The following is a 15250-nucleotide window of genomic DNA, read 5'->3' as shown; positions in this document are numbered from 1 at the left end:
ACATTTGGAGAATGCAGTTAATAAAGCATACAATATTCGGGAGGTGTTAAACTAATTTGGCAGGGGGTTAGAGCACAGAGTAGATGGAGTCAGGAACAAGGTTCAATCCGATACAAAGGGAATACTAAGACAGTCCAGCAGGCAGAGAAGACATGGTGTGATAAGGCAGATGGAAGGACCAGAAAGCTAAATTATATTTATTCTAGCACAAGAGCTTGACTGGTAAGGCAGAGGAACTTAGAGCATTGAGCAGGATGAAGGAATATGATATTGTTGCAATCACTGAAATATGGTTGAAGGAAGGACAGAACTGGCTCAACGTTCTAGATTATAGAGATTTCAGGCAGATATGGCTGTGCAAGAGAGATGGGGCCATTGCATTGCTGATAAAGGCTCTTCACATGAGGCCATTGGTGAAGCTTAGAAGTAAAAATGGTGTGATCACCTTGCTGGGGCCACCACTAACACTCCGGGAGTGAACCGCTCCCATTACCAGCACTCCGGGAAGGGGATTGCTCCCACTGCTACTGATACTCTGGGAAGGGTACTGCTCCCCCTGACAACACTCCGGGATGCTGATGAAAAGGTTAACAAAAGAAAAAAAGAGAGCAGAAGTAAAAGGAGAGAGAAAAAAAGAAAGGCAGATGGAAGCTGAAAAGCTGTGGGCCCAGGACTCAGGCATGAATACTGCTAGTCTGCTGCAACCATCTTTGCCCAGGCCGTGGTTGGGCCCTGTGTACCTGACTGTGGAGGCCATGGCTGGGCCCTGGGTACCTGACTGTGGAGGCCATGGCTGGGCCCTGGGTACCTGATGGTGGAGGCCATGGCTGGGCCCTGGGTACCTGATGGTGGAGGCTGTGGCTGGGCCCTGGGTACCTGATGGTGGAGGCCATGGCTGGGCCCTGGGTACCTGACTGTGGAGGCCATGGCTGGGCCCTGGGTACCTGATGGTGGAGGCTGTGGCTGGGCCCTGGGTACCTGACTGTGGAGGCCATGGCTGGGCCCTGTGTACCTGATGGTGTAGGCCATGGCTGGGCCCTGTGTACCTGACGGTGGAGGCCATGGCTGGGCCCTGTGTACCTGATGGTGGAGGCCATGGCTGGGCCCTGTGTACCTGACGGTGGAGGCCATGGCTGGGCCCTGGGTACCTGATGGTGGAGGCTGTGGCTGGGCCATGGGTACCTGATGGTGGAGGCCATGGCTGGGCCCTGTGTACCTGACGGTGGAGGCCATGGCTGGGCCCTGGGTACCTGATGGTGGAGGCTGTGGCTGGGCCCTGTGTACCTGACGGTGGAGGCCATGGCTGATAGCCAAGTTCATTACTCATGAGGATGGCCTCAACCGGGACCTTGGGTTCATGTCAGACTACAGGTTGCTCCACTACACTGTACACTGTCTCTTACCCGCACACTCTTATATACTCACACACTCACACAGACTCTCTCTCATTCACATGCTGTCTCTCAGACATACAAACATACACCCCTCACACTCACACCCATGCACACACCCTCTCACAGACTTATACTCCATCTCACTCACACACACACACTTTATCATGCAAGTACACACACAAACACTCTCTCTCTCATGTGCATGCATATATATAAGTCTATGGGGCGAATTTGCATTTGCAGAATTATATTTGCAGATACACTCTATTTTGCTCAAAAAGTGCACAATCTGCAGGCAGTCAATCCATGCAACAGTTTATAACTTCCTACTTTGGAAATAGAACCAATCTGACTCAAGGTTGGGATGCAGACAGGCTGTAACATCACATCTTTAATACATTGTCTGAGCTGAGATGTCACCTTTTTTTATAAAACTTATCTTGCGAATGTGACTTAAAAAAGTCCTGGGATTTGCATATTAATGAACTGAAACCTGCAACCCATTCTAAAAGATGAAAGATTTAACAGCAATCCAGGTTTGTTCAGTATATCATTTCAGCCGTATGACACTGTAATCTTTTGCTATAAATTATGTCTTATGCTCCTGCTTCACAGCTACCTGATGAAGGAGCAGTGCTCTGAAAGCTAGTGCTTCCAAATAAATCTGTTGGACTGTAACCCGGTGTTGTCTGATTTTACTTTAACTTTGTCCACCCCAGTGCAACACCAGCACCATCACATAATCCTAGGGAGTAAAGCTGAACAGGTGGTTGAAGTTTCAGTGAATGAACGTTTTAGAGATGGTGACCAAACTGTAAGTTTCAAAGTTATTGTGAGAAAATGTAAAGTGGTGCAGAAATTAAGCACCTAAATTGGGAAAAGGCCAATTTCAATATCATGAGGCAGGATTTGGCAAACATAGACTGAGAGCAACTGCTTGCATGTAAGTCTACCTTTGGAAAGTGGGAGTCTTTTAAAAGTAGTATTAAGAGCAAGAGAATTACCAGGGAAAGAATAGGATCTTGTGGAGACTAACAGCAAAATCTGTGTGTGGAGCTAGAGGTTGTGAGTGTGGTATGAAATTAATATTTCTCATCTGTATTCACAGAAGTGAAAGGCATTGTTGCTGGGGATTTCACTTGAGATGTTGAGGCTCTGGAACATGTTAAGATTAATAAGAAAGAGGTATTAGATATTTTATCTGACATAAAGATGCGTAAATTGCCATTGCCTGACGGGATGTATCCCAGGCTGCTTTGGAAGGCAAGGGAGGAGATTGCTCCTCCTTTAATACTTCCCTGGCCACAGGTGAAGTGCCAAGTAACTTGAGGATAGCTAATGGGGTTCCTTTGTTCTAGAAGACCAGCAGAGATAGGCCAGGTAATGACAAACCAGTATGTCTGATGTCAGTGGTAGGGAAATGATTGGGAAAAATTCTGCAGGTTAGGATTAGTCAACAGTTGGAAAAGTAGGGATTGATGAGAGATAATCAGGATAGATTTGTTGGAAGGAGATCCTATCTGACTAATTTAATAGAATCTTTTGAAAAGATACCTAAATATATTGATGAGGATAGTGTACTTAATGTGATTTATTTGGACTTCAGTAAGGCCTTTGATGCGATCTTGGATGCAAAGCTGTTCCAAAATAGAAGAGACCATGGAATCCAAGAAAGTTGGCAAACTGGATCCAAAATTGCCTGTTGATTGGAGGCAAAGAGTGATGGTGGAGGGTTGGTTTGTGATTGGAAACCTGTGATCAGCTGTGTACCACAGGAATTGGTGCTGGGACCCTTATTGTTACTTCTGTGCATCAACGAGTTGGATGTGAAGGTGGAAGGTACAGTTACTAAGTTTGCAGATGACATGAAAATTGGTGGTGTTGTTAATCATAAGGAGGATGATCCTAGGACAGTCTGATATTGAGCAGCTGGTAAATTGGGCAGAGCAATGACAGATGGAATTTAATCCCGATATGTATGAGGTGATGCATTTTGGGAGGTCTGGTAAGGGAAGGATATACACAATGAATGGTAGGTCTCTCGGAAATACTGAAAAAAAGAGGCACCTAGGTATACAAGTTCATGGATCCCTGAAAGTTTCAGCACAGGTAGATAGGCTGGTGAAGAAGGCATTTGGGATACTTGTTTTAATTGGCCAGGGCATAGAATATAGGTGCAAGGAAGTCTTGTTACAACATTATAAAACATAGGTTAGGCCACAGATGCAATAATGTGTGCAGTCCGAGTCACCACACTATTGGAAGGATGTGAACACACAGGAAAGTGTGCAGAGGAGATTCATCAGGATGTTGTTTGGGATGAAAAGTCTCAATTATGAGGAGATACAGGATATGGCTGGGTCTGTTTTCCCTGGGCTGGTTTGGGGGTAGGTGTGGGTGTGGGGAGATGGAGAAGAAGTCTGATTGGAATATATAGAGTTATGAAAGGCATAGGCACGTTTGATCATCAGAATCTCTTCCCTGTGGCAGCTGTGCCTGAGACCAGAGGGTATAAGTTTAAAGTGACAGGTAAGTGGTTTAGGTGGGATCTGAGGAAAATGTTTTCACCCAGAGGCAGGTAGAAATATGGAATGCACTGCCCGAGAAGGTGGTGGAGTCAGGTACATTCGCAGTGGGTAAGAAGCATCTGAGCACTTGGAAAGCAGTGACAGCATCCTTCCTAGTCAGCATGGATTCACTGAAGGGAAATCTTCCTGACAAATCATTTGGACTTTTTCAAGGATGTGACTATTCAAGTGGACAAGGATGAATCAGTAGATGCAGGAGAAAATTATTGCAGATGCTGGAATGTGTGCTGAAAACAATAAATGCTAGAGATCACAGTGGGTCAGCCAGCATTCATGGAGAGAGGGCAAGCTAAGATTGTGAGTCCAGATATCTGGGCTTCCAAAAGGCTTTTGGCAATGGGTCTTCTTCAGAGTGGCAGGCAGCGATGATTGGGGTGCCACAGAGTTCATGCTGGGACACCAACCATTCTCAATATACATTAATGATTTGGATGAAGGAATTGAAAGCAATATCTCCAAATTTGCAGATGATACTAGGCTGGGTGGCAGTGTGTGCTGTGAGGAGGATGCCAAGAGGCTGCAGGGTGACTTGGACAGACTGGCTGGGTGGGCAAATACTTGGCAAATGCAATATAATGTGGATAAATGTGACATTATCCACTTTGGTCACAAAAACAGGAAGGCAGATTATTATGATGGCAGTTTAGGAAAAGGTGAAGTGCAATGAGACCTGGGTGTCATGGTGGAACAGTCACTGAAGGTTGGCGTGCAGGTGCAGCAGGCAGTGAGCAAAGCTAATGGCATGCTGGCCTTCATAGTGAGAGGACTGGAGTATAGGAGTAATGATGTCTTGCTGCAGTTATACAGGACATTGATGAGGCCACACCTTGAGTATTTTGGTTTGAGGAAGGACATTCTTGTTATTGAGGGAGTCCAGTGAAGGTTCATCGAACTGATTCCCAGAATGGCAGGACTGACATATGAGGAATGACTCAGGACAAGACGAAATAGATGGTTGTTGACTTCAGGAGGGCATAGAGCGACCACAGTCTGCTGGACATCAATGGTTCCCCCATGGAGATCATGAAGAGCACCAAATTCCTTGGCATACATCTGGCAGAGAATCTCACCTGGACCCTCAACATCAGCTCCAAAGCCAAGAAAGCCCAGCAGCGTCACTCCTATCTGTGCAGGCTGAGGATGGCCCACCTCCCACTCCCATCCTCACCACATTCTACAGAGGGTTCATTGGAATCATAGAATCACAGAATCCTTACAGTATGGAAGCAGGGCCTTCGGCCCAACAAGTCCACACCAACCCTCTGAAGGGTAATCCACACAGACCCATTTCCCTATTACTCTGCATTTATCCTAGACTAATGCACCTAACCTACACATCCCTAAACACTATGGGCAATTTTGCATGGTCAATCCACTTGACTTGCACATCTTTGGATTGTGGGAGGAACCTAAGCACCTGGAGGAAACCCACACAGACACAGAGAAAATGTGCAATCTTCACACAGACAGTCAGCCAAGGCAGGAATCAAACCCAGGTTTCTGGCGCTGTGAGGCAGCAGTGCTAACTACTGAACCACTGTGCCGCTGATGGAGAGTACCCTGAGCTGCTGCATCATTGCCTGCTTCGGGAATTGCACTGTCTCAGATTGTAAGACCCTACAACGGATAGTGAAGACAGCTGAGAAGATCACCAGGGTCTCTCTCCCCTCCATTTTAGAGATATACTCTACATACTGCATCCTAAAAGCTAAGAGCATTGTTGAAGATCCCACACACCCATCACTTAAACTCATCTCCCTCTTGCCATCTGGCAAGAGATACCGGAGCATTCGGTCTCTCACTGTCAGACCGTGCAACGGTTTCTTCCCCCAAGCCATCAAGCTCCTTAACACTGTATGATTGGACTCTTTCCTGTCTGAAATTCTTTGCACGACTTTGAATTGCTGCAAGTAAAATGTCTATTATTTGTCATTCTTCTCTTACACTGTAACTTGTGTATTTTGAACTTCTTATGCACTTTATGCCATGTACGAGTATATAGTTTGTGCTAGAGGAACACTGTCTCATGTTTACTGTATCAGTTGTATACGGTACAAAGGACAAATAAAAGCTACTCTACTCAGTCGATTGGGCTCGTACTTACAGGGTAGAAGAATGAGAGGGGATCTTATAGAAACATATAAAATCATGATGGGTCTGGAAAGGCTCAATAAGGAAAGAATGTTTTCGATGTTGGGGAAGTCCAGAACTAGGGATCACAGTCTACGAATAATAAGTGGGTCATTCAGGACTGAGTTAAGGAAGAACTTCTTCACTGAGGGAGTTGTGAACCTGTGGAATTCTCTCCCACAGGAAGCTGTCGAGTCCAGTTTATTAAATATATTCAAGAGGGAGCTGTAGTGGCTCTTTCAGCTAAAGGACTCAAGCAGTATGGAGAGAGAGCGGGAATGGGATACTGAGATTGCATGTTCGGCCATGACCATATTGAATGGTAGTGCTGGCTCGAAGGGCTGAATGGCCTACTCCTACACTTATTTTCTATGTTTCTATGAATGAATACTTAAAATGTCAGGGCACAGTAGTCTGTGGACCAAGTACAGGAAAATGGGATGACTGGTTGGATGTTTGTTGATCGGCATGGACTTGGTGGGCTGAAGGGCCAGTTTCTATATTGTACAACTCTATGAATATCACAGCGTTGATTAATAGGGGCAAAAAAGTATAACAGCAATGATGTGTTACTGAATTGATACAAGATAGTTGTTAGACCTCAGCTGGAGTATGGTGTACAGTCACATTCTAGGAAGAATGTGAATGTATTGAAGTGTGCAAAACACATTTACAGAAATGGTTCCAGGTATGTGACACTTAAATTATGAGGATAGGCTGGAGAAGTTGAGACTCCTTCTTGGAGTTAAGACTAAGAGAAGATTTGGTAGAGGTTTTCAAAATCATGAGATTTGGATAATGTAGATAAGAAACTATTAACATTTGTAAAAAGATCAAGAAGAAGGGTTTAAAGTGATTTGCAAGGTTTGCAGATGTGATGTGAGGGAAAAAAATCCTTTTATGCAAATAGTTTGGATCAGAATTGCATTGCCTGGAATTGTGGTGGAGGCGGAGTGAATTGAAGCTTTGAACAGGCAGTATTTCAATTTAAACAATATGCAAAGTTATGGATAACGCTGGCGAATAACACTAAGTCATAATGCTCAATGGATAGCTGGTGTAGATACGATCAGCTGAATAGGCTTCTTCGACATCCAAACAATTCTGTGATTCAGTAAAGAGGATACCCAGTCTACATTTGGCCTCGACCATGCATAGCAGATCCCATTCTGAGTAATGAGTACACACCACTAAATTATAAACTTCTGCTTCACCTGGAAGAGTTTTGGGAGCCTTGGGCCGTGTGGAAAATGGAGGTAAAAGGGCGAATGGAACAAAGATAATCGAGGGCTTTGCCAACCACAGTGGAGGGAAATCCACTGTGGTTGAGAAACAAGATACGTCTGAAGTGTTAATGTGCAGGTATATAGTTACAGAGGTCTACAGTGCTGAGAAGGGTCCTTCACTCTACCAAGTGAAGGATAGAGTTCTAAAACAAGTACCTTATTAATCTAATACCATTTTCCAGCAATTGGCTCACAGCTTTGTACACCTGTCATTGCAAGTGCACATCTAAATACTCTTTAAATATTATCAAGGTTTCTGCCTCTACCAAACTTAAAGGCAGTGAGTTCCAGATTCTCACCAACATCTGGGTGAAAAGATTTTTCCTTACATCTCCTCCAAATCTCCCACTACTTTACGTAAATCTGTGTCCCTTGGTCAGTTATCCCTCCACCAAGGGGAAAAGTTCCTTCCTGTCTACCTATCTATGCCCCCAATAGTTTTATGCACCTCAATCATGCCTCCCTTCCGTCTCATCTGCTCCAAGGAAAGCACCCCCAGTCTGTCCAATCTCTCTTCATAATTGAAACCCTCCAGCCCAGGCAACATCCTGGAAAATCTCTCCTCTATCCCTCTCTAGTGCAATCACATCCCTCCTATAATGTGGATCCCAGAACTGCACACAATACTCTAGCTGTGTAAAAACAAGGACTGCAGATGCTGGAAACCAGAGTCTATTTTAGAGTGGTGCTGGAAAAGCACAGCAGGTCAGGCAGCTCCTTGGATGCTGTGGTCTAATCAACATTTTATACAGTTTCAGCATAACCTCACTGCTTTTGAACTCTATTCCTTAGCTTAAAAAGACAAATGTCCTATATGCTTTCTTAACCACTGTATCCACCTGCCCTGTTACCTTAAGGGACTGATGGACATGCACACCAAGGTCCCTTTGATCCTAATTGCTTCCACGGGGCAAACTGTTCATCTTGTATTTATACATATATGTAAAAAATGCCTTGGGATTTTCTTTAATCCTTTTTGCCAAAGACATTTCATGGCCATCTGCCAAATTAGTTTAAACCCTCTCGAGTGAAACCAGCAACTTTCCCTGCCAGAATATTGGTGCCCCTCCAGTTTAGGTGCAACCCGTCCCTCTTGTACAGGTCCCACATGTCCTGGAAGATGACACAATGATTCACATTTCTGAAGCCTCCTCCACACCTACACCAGCTCTTTAGCTACTTATTTAACTGTACTATCTTCCTATTCCTAGCCTCAGTGGCACATGGCACTGGGAGTAATCCTGAGATGACCATCCTAAATTGCTTATTATAATTTTCTGATTTTAATTGCACCTGGTGAATTCTGATTTTGATTTGTATATTTTGTCTGCAGGGTTTCTGTTCCTGGTTGACCACACTCTATCACATGAGGTAAGTTAAACTCTAATAATCTGTGCTTTCATTTTGTGAATAGTAAGAGGGATGGACACTATTTACGGCAGTCTAGACCAAGTGTGATGAGTTGTGGTCTTTAGCCTGGTACCAGAGTATTTGATTTGGAAAATGTAGGGAGCTGACCATGTGATAACACAGCAGTGTCAGCATGGGTTATTGGGGCATTTTTACCAGTTCAAGAAAAATAAAAGCTACTCCAAAAGAAAGACTGCCTCTGAAGAAGAACACAAACTAGTAAAATGGCAAACAAATGAACAGGATGTTGAAGAGCCATTTGAATTAAGAAGCACTGGGGAAGGAAAAAAAAATGGCAGTGGGTGAGGAGGCAAAGAGGAAGACGAGGAAAAACATTCCTAAGTAAGATAATATGATCATTATAGGAAATGAATAACAGAAAATGCTAGAAATACTCAGTGGGTCAGGTATCACCTGTAAAAGAGAAACAATTAACATTTCAGATAAGCAATCTTTCATCATCTCCAATATCTTCAATATTTTGCTTTTGAATATAAAGTATTCTCTGAGGACACTTGGTGCAGTAGAAATGGCAGAGGATGATCTCTGGATTAGAGTCATAGAATGTTTCAGTACAGAAGAAAGCATTCAACCTATTCTGTTTGTACTGGCTCCCAAAGAGCTATCCAGCGAGTCCCATTCAAAGCCCTCTACATTCAACACTTTCAAATATATAACCAGCTCTTTTTGGAAATCTTCTCTGTGAAGTAGAATATGCTGGGGGTGGGCTTCAAAAGGACTGTGTGTGTATGTGACTAAAAGCATATAATTGGGGGTGGGCCTCTGAGGGAATTGTGTCTACAGATCATCAAGAGTGTAAAAATCTGCTGTACATTTTGTTCAGGGAGAGACGGTGTGGTCAAAATCTGTAGTTAGGGTTAAAGGCACATTGCCTTTCTCAGAAGCTTTTGTTCAATAAACTGTGTCTTATCCACTGCTAAATTGGAATTTGTGCATTACTTTACCTACAACAAATTACCTACAACAAATGGATTCTGCCTCCACTACTCTCCCAGGCAGTGCTTTCCAAATCCTAATAACTCTCTGAGAAGAGGTTTCTCCTCATCCTACTCCTAACTCTCTTGCTGACAATCTTGAAACTGTGACCCCAAGCTACTGACATACCAGCTATTGGAAACAGAATATTACCCTGCATAAAGAATCTACGCAGAGAGTTGTGAATGCATTGCCAGCAGTGGTGGTGGAAGCAGAGTCGTTAGGGACATTTAAGCGACTGCTGGACATGCACATGGAGAGCAGTGAGTTGAGGGGTGCGTAGGTTAAGTTATTTTATATTAGGATTAATGCTTGACACAACATCATGGGCCAAAGGGTCTGTTCTGTGCTGCACTTTTCTATGTTCTATGTTCTATGTTATTCTTCTTGCAGCAGAGAATAATCCCAGTTTCTTTCTTTGTATCTAAAATCCCTCATTCCTGATATCATTCTAGTAAATCACCTTTTCACCTTCTCCAGGACTGTCACATCCTTACTTAAGTAAGCTGCCCAACTGAGTGTAATACTCCAAATATGCTCTGACCAATGATTTGTAGAGATGCAGCATCTCTTCCTTGCTTATACATGCTATATCTCTTTTTACAAACCCAAGGGTCCTGTAAGTCGGTCTTAACAACTGTTTCAACTTGCCTGGCCAGCTTCAGAGAATTATGCATTGAACCCTAAGGTCTCTCAGCTCCTATACTCCCCTCAAAGTTGTACCATTAGGTTTGTATTGTATCTATATGTTTCTTCTATTAAAATGTATTATCTCACATTTCTTTGCATTGAAATTCATCTGCCAGGTGCCAGAAATAGTTCAGTGTCATCCTCACAATTCACTTTTCTCTCTAGCTTTGTATCATGGGCAAATGTAGAGACTTTTCCCTGAACACCCATCTCCAAATTATTTATATAAATCAGAAAAAGCAATGCTCCCAAATGCTGATTTATGGGGAGGTGATTGCCTAGTGGTATTATCGCTGGAGTGTTAATCCAGAGACCCAGATAATGTTCTGGGGATCTGGGTTTGAATCCTGCCATGGCAGATGCTAAAGTTTGAATTCAATAAAATTCTGGAATTGAGAGTCCGCTGGCGACCATGAAACCATTGTTGATTGTTGGGAAAAATCCATCTAGTCCACTAATGTCCTTTTAAGAAAAGAAACTGCCATTCTTACCTGGTCTGGCCTACATGTGACTCCTGCCCCACAGTAATGTGGTGGACTCTTGTCTGCCCTCTGGCAAATTGGGATGGGTAATAAGTCCTAGCTTAGGCAGTGATGCCCTCATTTCATGAATGAATGCAGGAAAAAGTAATCTTGAGGGACACCACTTCCAACTTGTCTCCAATCTGAGAAATGCCCGTCTATACCTACCTGCTGTTTATGTCTTTTAGCCAACTTCTAATCAATTCTGTCAAGGACCCATCGATACCAAACATTTGTAATTTGCTCACTGACTTGCCATGTCACATTGTATGAAATGCTTTCCGAAAGTCCAAATATACAACATCGACATCATTTCCTTCATCCATTACCTATGTCACCTTGTCAAAGAACTCAATTAAATTTGTCAGACATGACCTGCCCTTGACAAAGCCATGTTGACTATCTAGTATTAACTTATTTTTCTCTGTGTGTATTATTGACTTTATCCCGTATTATGGCCTTCATTGTTTTCCCACAATTGATGTGCAGCTGACAGGTCTGTAGTTTCCTGGCTTATCCTTTGCCCCTTTCTTAAACTTTGGCATCACATTTACAATCCTCCAGTCCACCAGGACACATCCTGTCTACAGAGAGAGGCTTGGAAACTTTCTGTCACTGGGTTTATTATATGATAGGTAAGGAAAAATGTGGTGGGAGGATGAACTGAAGATAGTGATGGAACTGTCTTTGCTTGGTACTCACTTGGTGTTTTTGATTTAAGGGACGATGAGATTCAGTACAAGTGTGGACTCGATGCCATTATCTACCTCTCATTTCAACGACACATCCTGGTTCTCCTCACTGTGGTCTGTGTCCTGTCCATCGCCATTGTGCTTCCTGTCAACTTCTCTGGGGACCTGTTGGGTAAGGCGGTCTGGGACAGGGCGGCATGGGCAAGCAGTTTGGAGCAGGGGCTCAGGCTCCAGGACATTGGCGCAGGAGATGTAACTTCAACAGGGACTAGTGAGATTGTAGGGACAGCTCTGGGAAAATGTGGAGTATGGGAGGCAAGGAAGAGTAACATGAAGATAGTGGGATAAAAAAGTGTGGGGGCATTGTTAAAGATAGTGTCAAACTCAAAGAAACAAGTAGAAATGAGCAAAAATGGGCAGCAGATCAGAACAGGGAGAAAGTGAGGACGACAGATGCTGGAGATCAGAGTTGAAAGTTCAGTGCTGGAAAAGCACAGCAGGTCAGGCAGCATCTGAGGAGCGGGAGAATTGACGTTTTGGGCATAAACCCTTCATCAAGAAAACTCCTCGGATGCTGCCAGACCTGCTGTGCTTTTCCAGTACCACACTCTCGAAGCAGATCAGAACAACAAAGAATAGCTAAAATTAATAAAGAGGAGAAAATTTGAATAGCAGAAAACGCTAGCTCGAAGTATGAACACAGATAGAGCTTGTTTGGCTGTCTTAAAGAAGAATTAACAAAGTGAGATTAGTCCTATAAAAGATGAGTATGGGGAATGAAGTTTGGGAAATAAGGAGATGGTAGGTGAATTGAGCGGTTATTTTGTATAGCAATATTTCAGGAAGTGGAGGGAGATGGTAACTCAAGGAAATTAGAATCAAATAGGATGTGGTACTGAGTAACGTGTTTGAGCAGCAACACGACAAGAGCCTGGGTCCAGATTGACTTCATTATAAGCTCTTACATTGATTATGATCATTTTCTTTTAAATATAAATTTGGCTTTGAAATGTTCCTCCATTTATTTTACACATAATCAAAAGATCCACTTATTTATAAGTTATGGCTATAAATGAATCGAAAATGGGTTTTGAAAAGAGGAAATCAGATGATATTTTCTTTCCTTGCCCCAGCCACCAACAAGTTCTTTTGTCTTTACCGTTTGCACTGGGGGTCAGAGTGGCACTATGTAAAACTGAATGAACTGTGGATGCTGGAAATCATAAACAAAACCAGAAATTGCTGGAAACATTCACCGGGTCTGGCAGCATCTTTGTAGAGAAATCAGAGTTTTTTTAATATATATTTTTATTGGAAATTTTACATTTTTACAAGTTTACAAAAATAAATAAAAATCTCAAGTACAAACACTGATATACAATTAAATCTCAAATAAATAATACCAAAATTTAACAAAAGAAAAATACCAAGAAAAAAAACAAAACTCAACTAACTACTAATCTAACCTACAACTAACCAGAGTGTATAATGAAGTCTCTTACATTATTCAAATAAGAGAAAGAGAAAAAAAAACCAATGGATAACACAGAAATTGGATAGTGAGATACATGCTCGGAATGTGTTAACATCAAATGTAACAAAACCCGTATTCGTGGGGGATTTCTCTCCCAAGGGGCCCCAGACCAGCCATGTTCATAATCTCAATTAAATAAAAGCCCTTGTTAGGATAGCCGAAATATCTGTATTCATATAATTCAAGAAGGGCTGCCATATTTTATGAAATAATTCAGTCTTTCGGTGCACCATATTTGTAAGGAAGTCAAGGGCAATACATTCCATAATTAATCTGTGCCAATTTGAAAGTCCAGGGGGTCCCTCAGCCACCCAGTTTACCAAAATATTTTTCCTTGCACAGAAAGAGAGAATAGAAAATAATCTCTTCTCGTGCATATCTAGGGAGGGTAAGTTCGAAAAGCCCAAAAGGAGAGATACAGGGTCCACTTTAATTTCCGTTCCTAAAATTTCTGTCAGGGTACTTGCTACTTTAGTCCAGTATCTACAGATCTTATGACAGGTCCATAGGCAATGTACAGGAGTGCCCACCTCTCTTTTACATTTGGGACACATTGGAGATGTTCCTGCCTTAAATTTTGCCAATCGATCCGGTGCTATATGGGCCCTATGAAGTACCTTCAGCTGGATAGCCTGAGTTCTGTTGCAGATGGTGATTCTTCTGGAGTTTTCCCAAATGTCATTCCACGTTTCTATAGAGATTTCTAGTCCCAAATCCTGATCCCATGTTTTAAGCAGATTGTCCATATCTCCCGATACTTCATCATGTAGTAAATGATAAATAGTACTGACGGAAGATACCCCCATTGGTCGTAGCACTCTACATTCTTTATCTGATTTATAAAGACGATCTAATAACATAGTCTTCTTCTGTATATAATCTCGAATTTGGAAGTATCGAAAGAGGTCTCCAATAGGTAATCCGAATTTCTGATGCAGCTGTTCAAAAGACATCAGGACCCCATCTTTAAATAGGTCCCCTAGACATGAGATACCCCTGGATCTCCAGAGTTTAAAAGTGGCATCTGTTAACCCCGGTTGAAATCCCCATGCTCCCACGATCGGAGCATGGGGGATGTTTTATGTGAGCTGCCCTCATTTTGCCGCATTATATTCCAAGCTTTAATTGTGTTTAGTATTATAGGGTTTTTACAGTGATCCGTAATGATTTTCCTCTTGTCTGAAAATAAAAGATTAATAAGTGGGCATTTTACTTGAGAAGCCTCGATGTCCAGCCAGATTGATTGTGGGTCAGACAAGACCCAATCAGCTATGTAACTTAATAGGGAACTTAATTGATATTTCCTAAAATCTGGGAAGTCCAAACCTCCCCTTGCCTTGGAAGCTGTAGCTTCTTCAGCTTAATGAGGGGCCGTCTATGATTCCAGATAAAGGAACCCAACCAGCCATATAATTTACATAGAGCCAGCCTCGGCAGCGTCATCGGAAGCATTCTCATAGGGTATAGGAGACGGGGCAGGACATTCATTTTAATTAGTGCTATTCTACCCAGCCAGGAAATTGGAAGGTCTCCCCATTGCTGGAGGTCCTGCCTTATCCTTTCCAGTAAATGCACAAAGTTAGCCTTGTATAACTGACCAAATACTGGGGTAATAAAAATACTTAAATATAAGAAACCCTCCAGGGACCACCGAAAGGGAAAGTGGGATCCATCCACTAAGTGGGATATACTAGCAAGGCCATCCATTGGCATAGCCTTCGATTTTGAGAAATTAATTTTATAGCCTGAGAATGCACTAAATAAATTAATAACTTGGATTAAGCGAGGTACGGACCTCAGAGGATTACTGAGGAATAGAAGAACATCATCTGCATAAAAGCTAATTTTATGTTTACCTATCCAAATCCTCGGGGCCATTATACGGATCAGCTCGTACAGCTTCTGCTAGTGGTTCAATTATTAGCGTAAATAGCAATGGCGAGAGAGGACATCCCTGACGGCAGCCCCTATCCACACTGAAGTTATCCGAACCTAATCCATTGGTAACC

General features: G+C 42.8%; 1 protein-coding gene across 4 annotated transcripts in view; it reads left to right on the top strand.

Annotated features, from left to right (window-relative positions):
* The window catches only part of tmem63c (transmembrane protein 63C), a 400240-nt gene that overhangs the window by 159393 nt on the left and 225597 nt on the right, over nt 1–15250 (top strand). For all 4 annotated transcript variants that reach the window (XM_072567924.1, XM_072567925.1, XM_072567923.1 and 1 more), the window contains 2 exons: nt 8732–8769; nt 11737–11879. In XM_072567924.1, coding sequence (XP_072424025.1) covers nt 8732–8769; nt 11737–11879 — 181 coding nt within the window. The remainder of the gene's footprint in view (nt 1–8731; nt 8770–11736; nt 11880–15250) is intronic.

Source organism: Chiloscyllium punctatum, chromosome 4 (genome assembly GCF_047496795.1).
Source record: "Chiloscyllium punctatum isolate Juve2018m chromosome 4, sChiPun1.3, whole genome shotgun sequence".
NCBI classification, from domain to species: Eukaryota; Metazoa; Chordata; class Chondrichthyes; order Orectolobiformes; family Hemiscylliidae; genus Chiloscyllium; species Chiloscyllium punctatum.
Note: the sequence above shows the minus strand (reverse complement) of the source record. Positions and strands in the feature narration are given on the sequence as shown.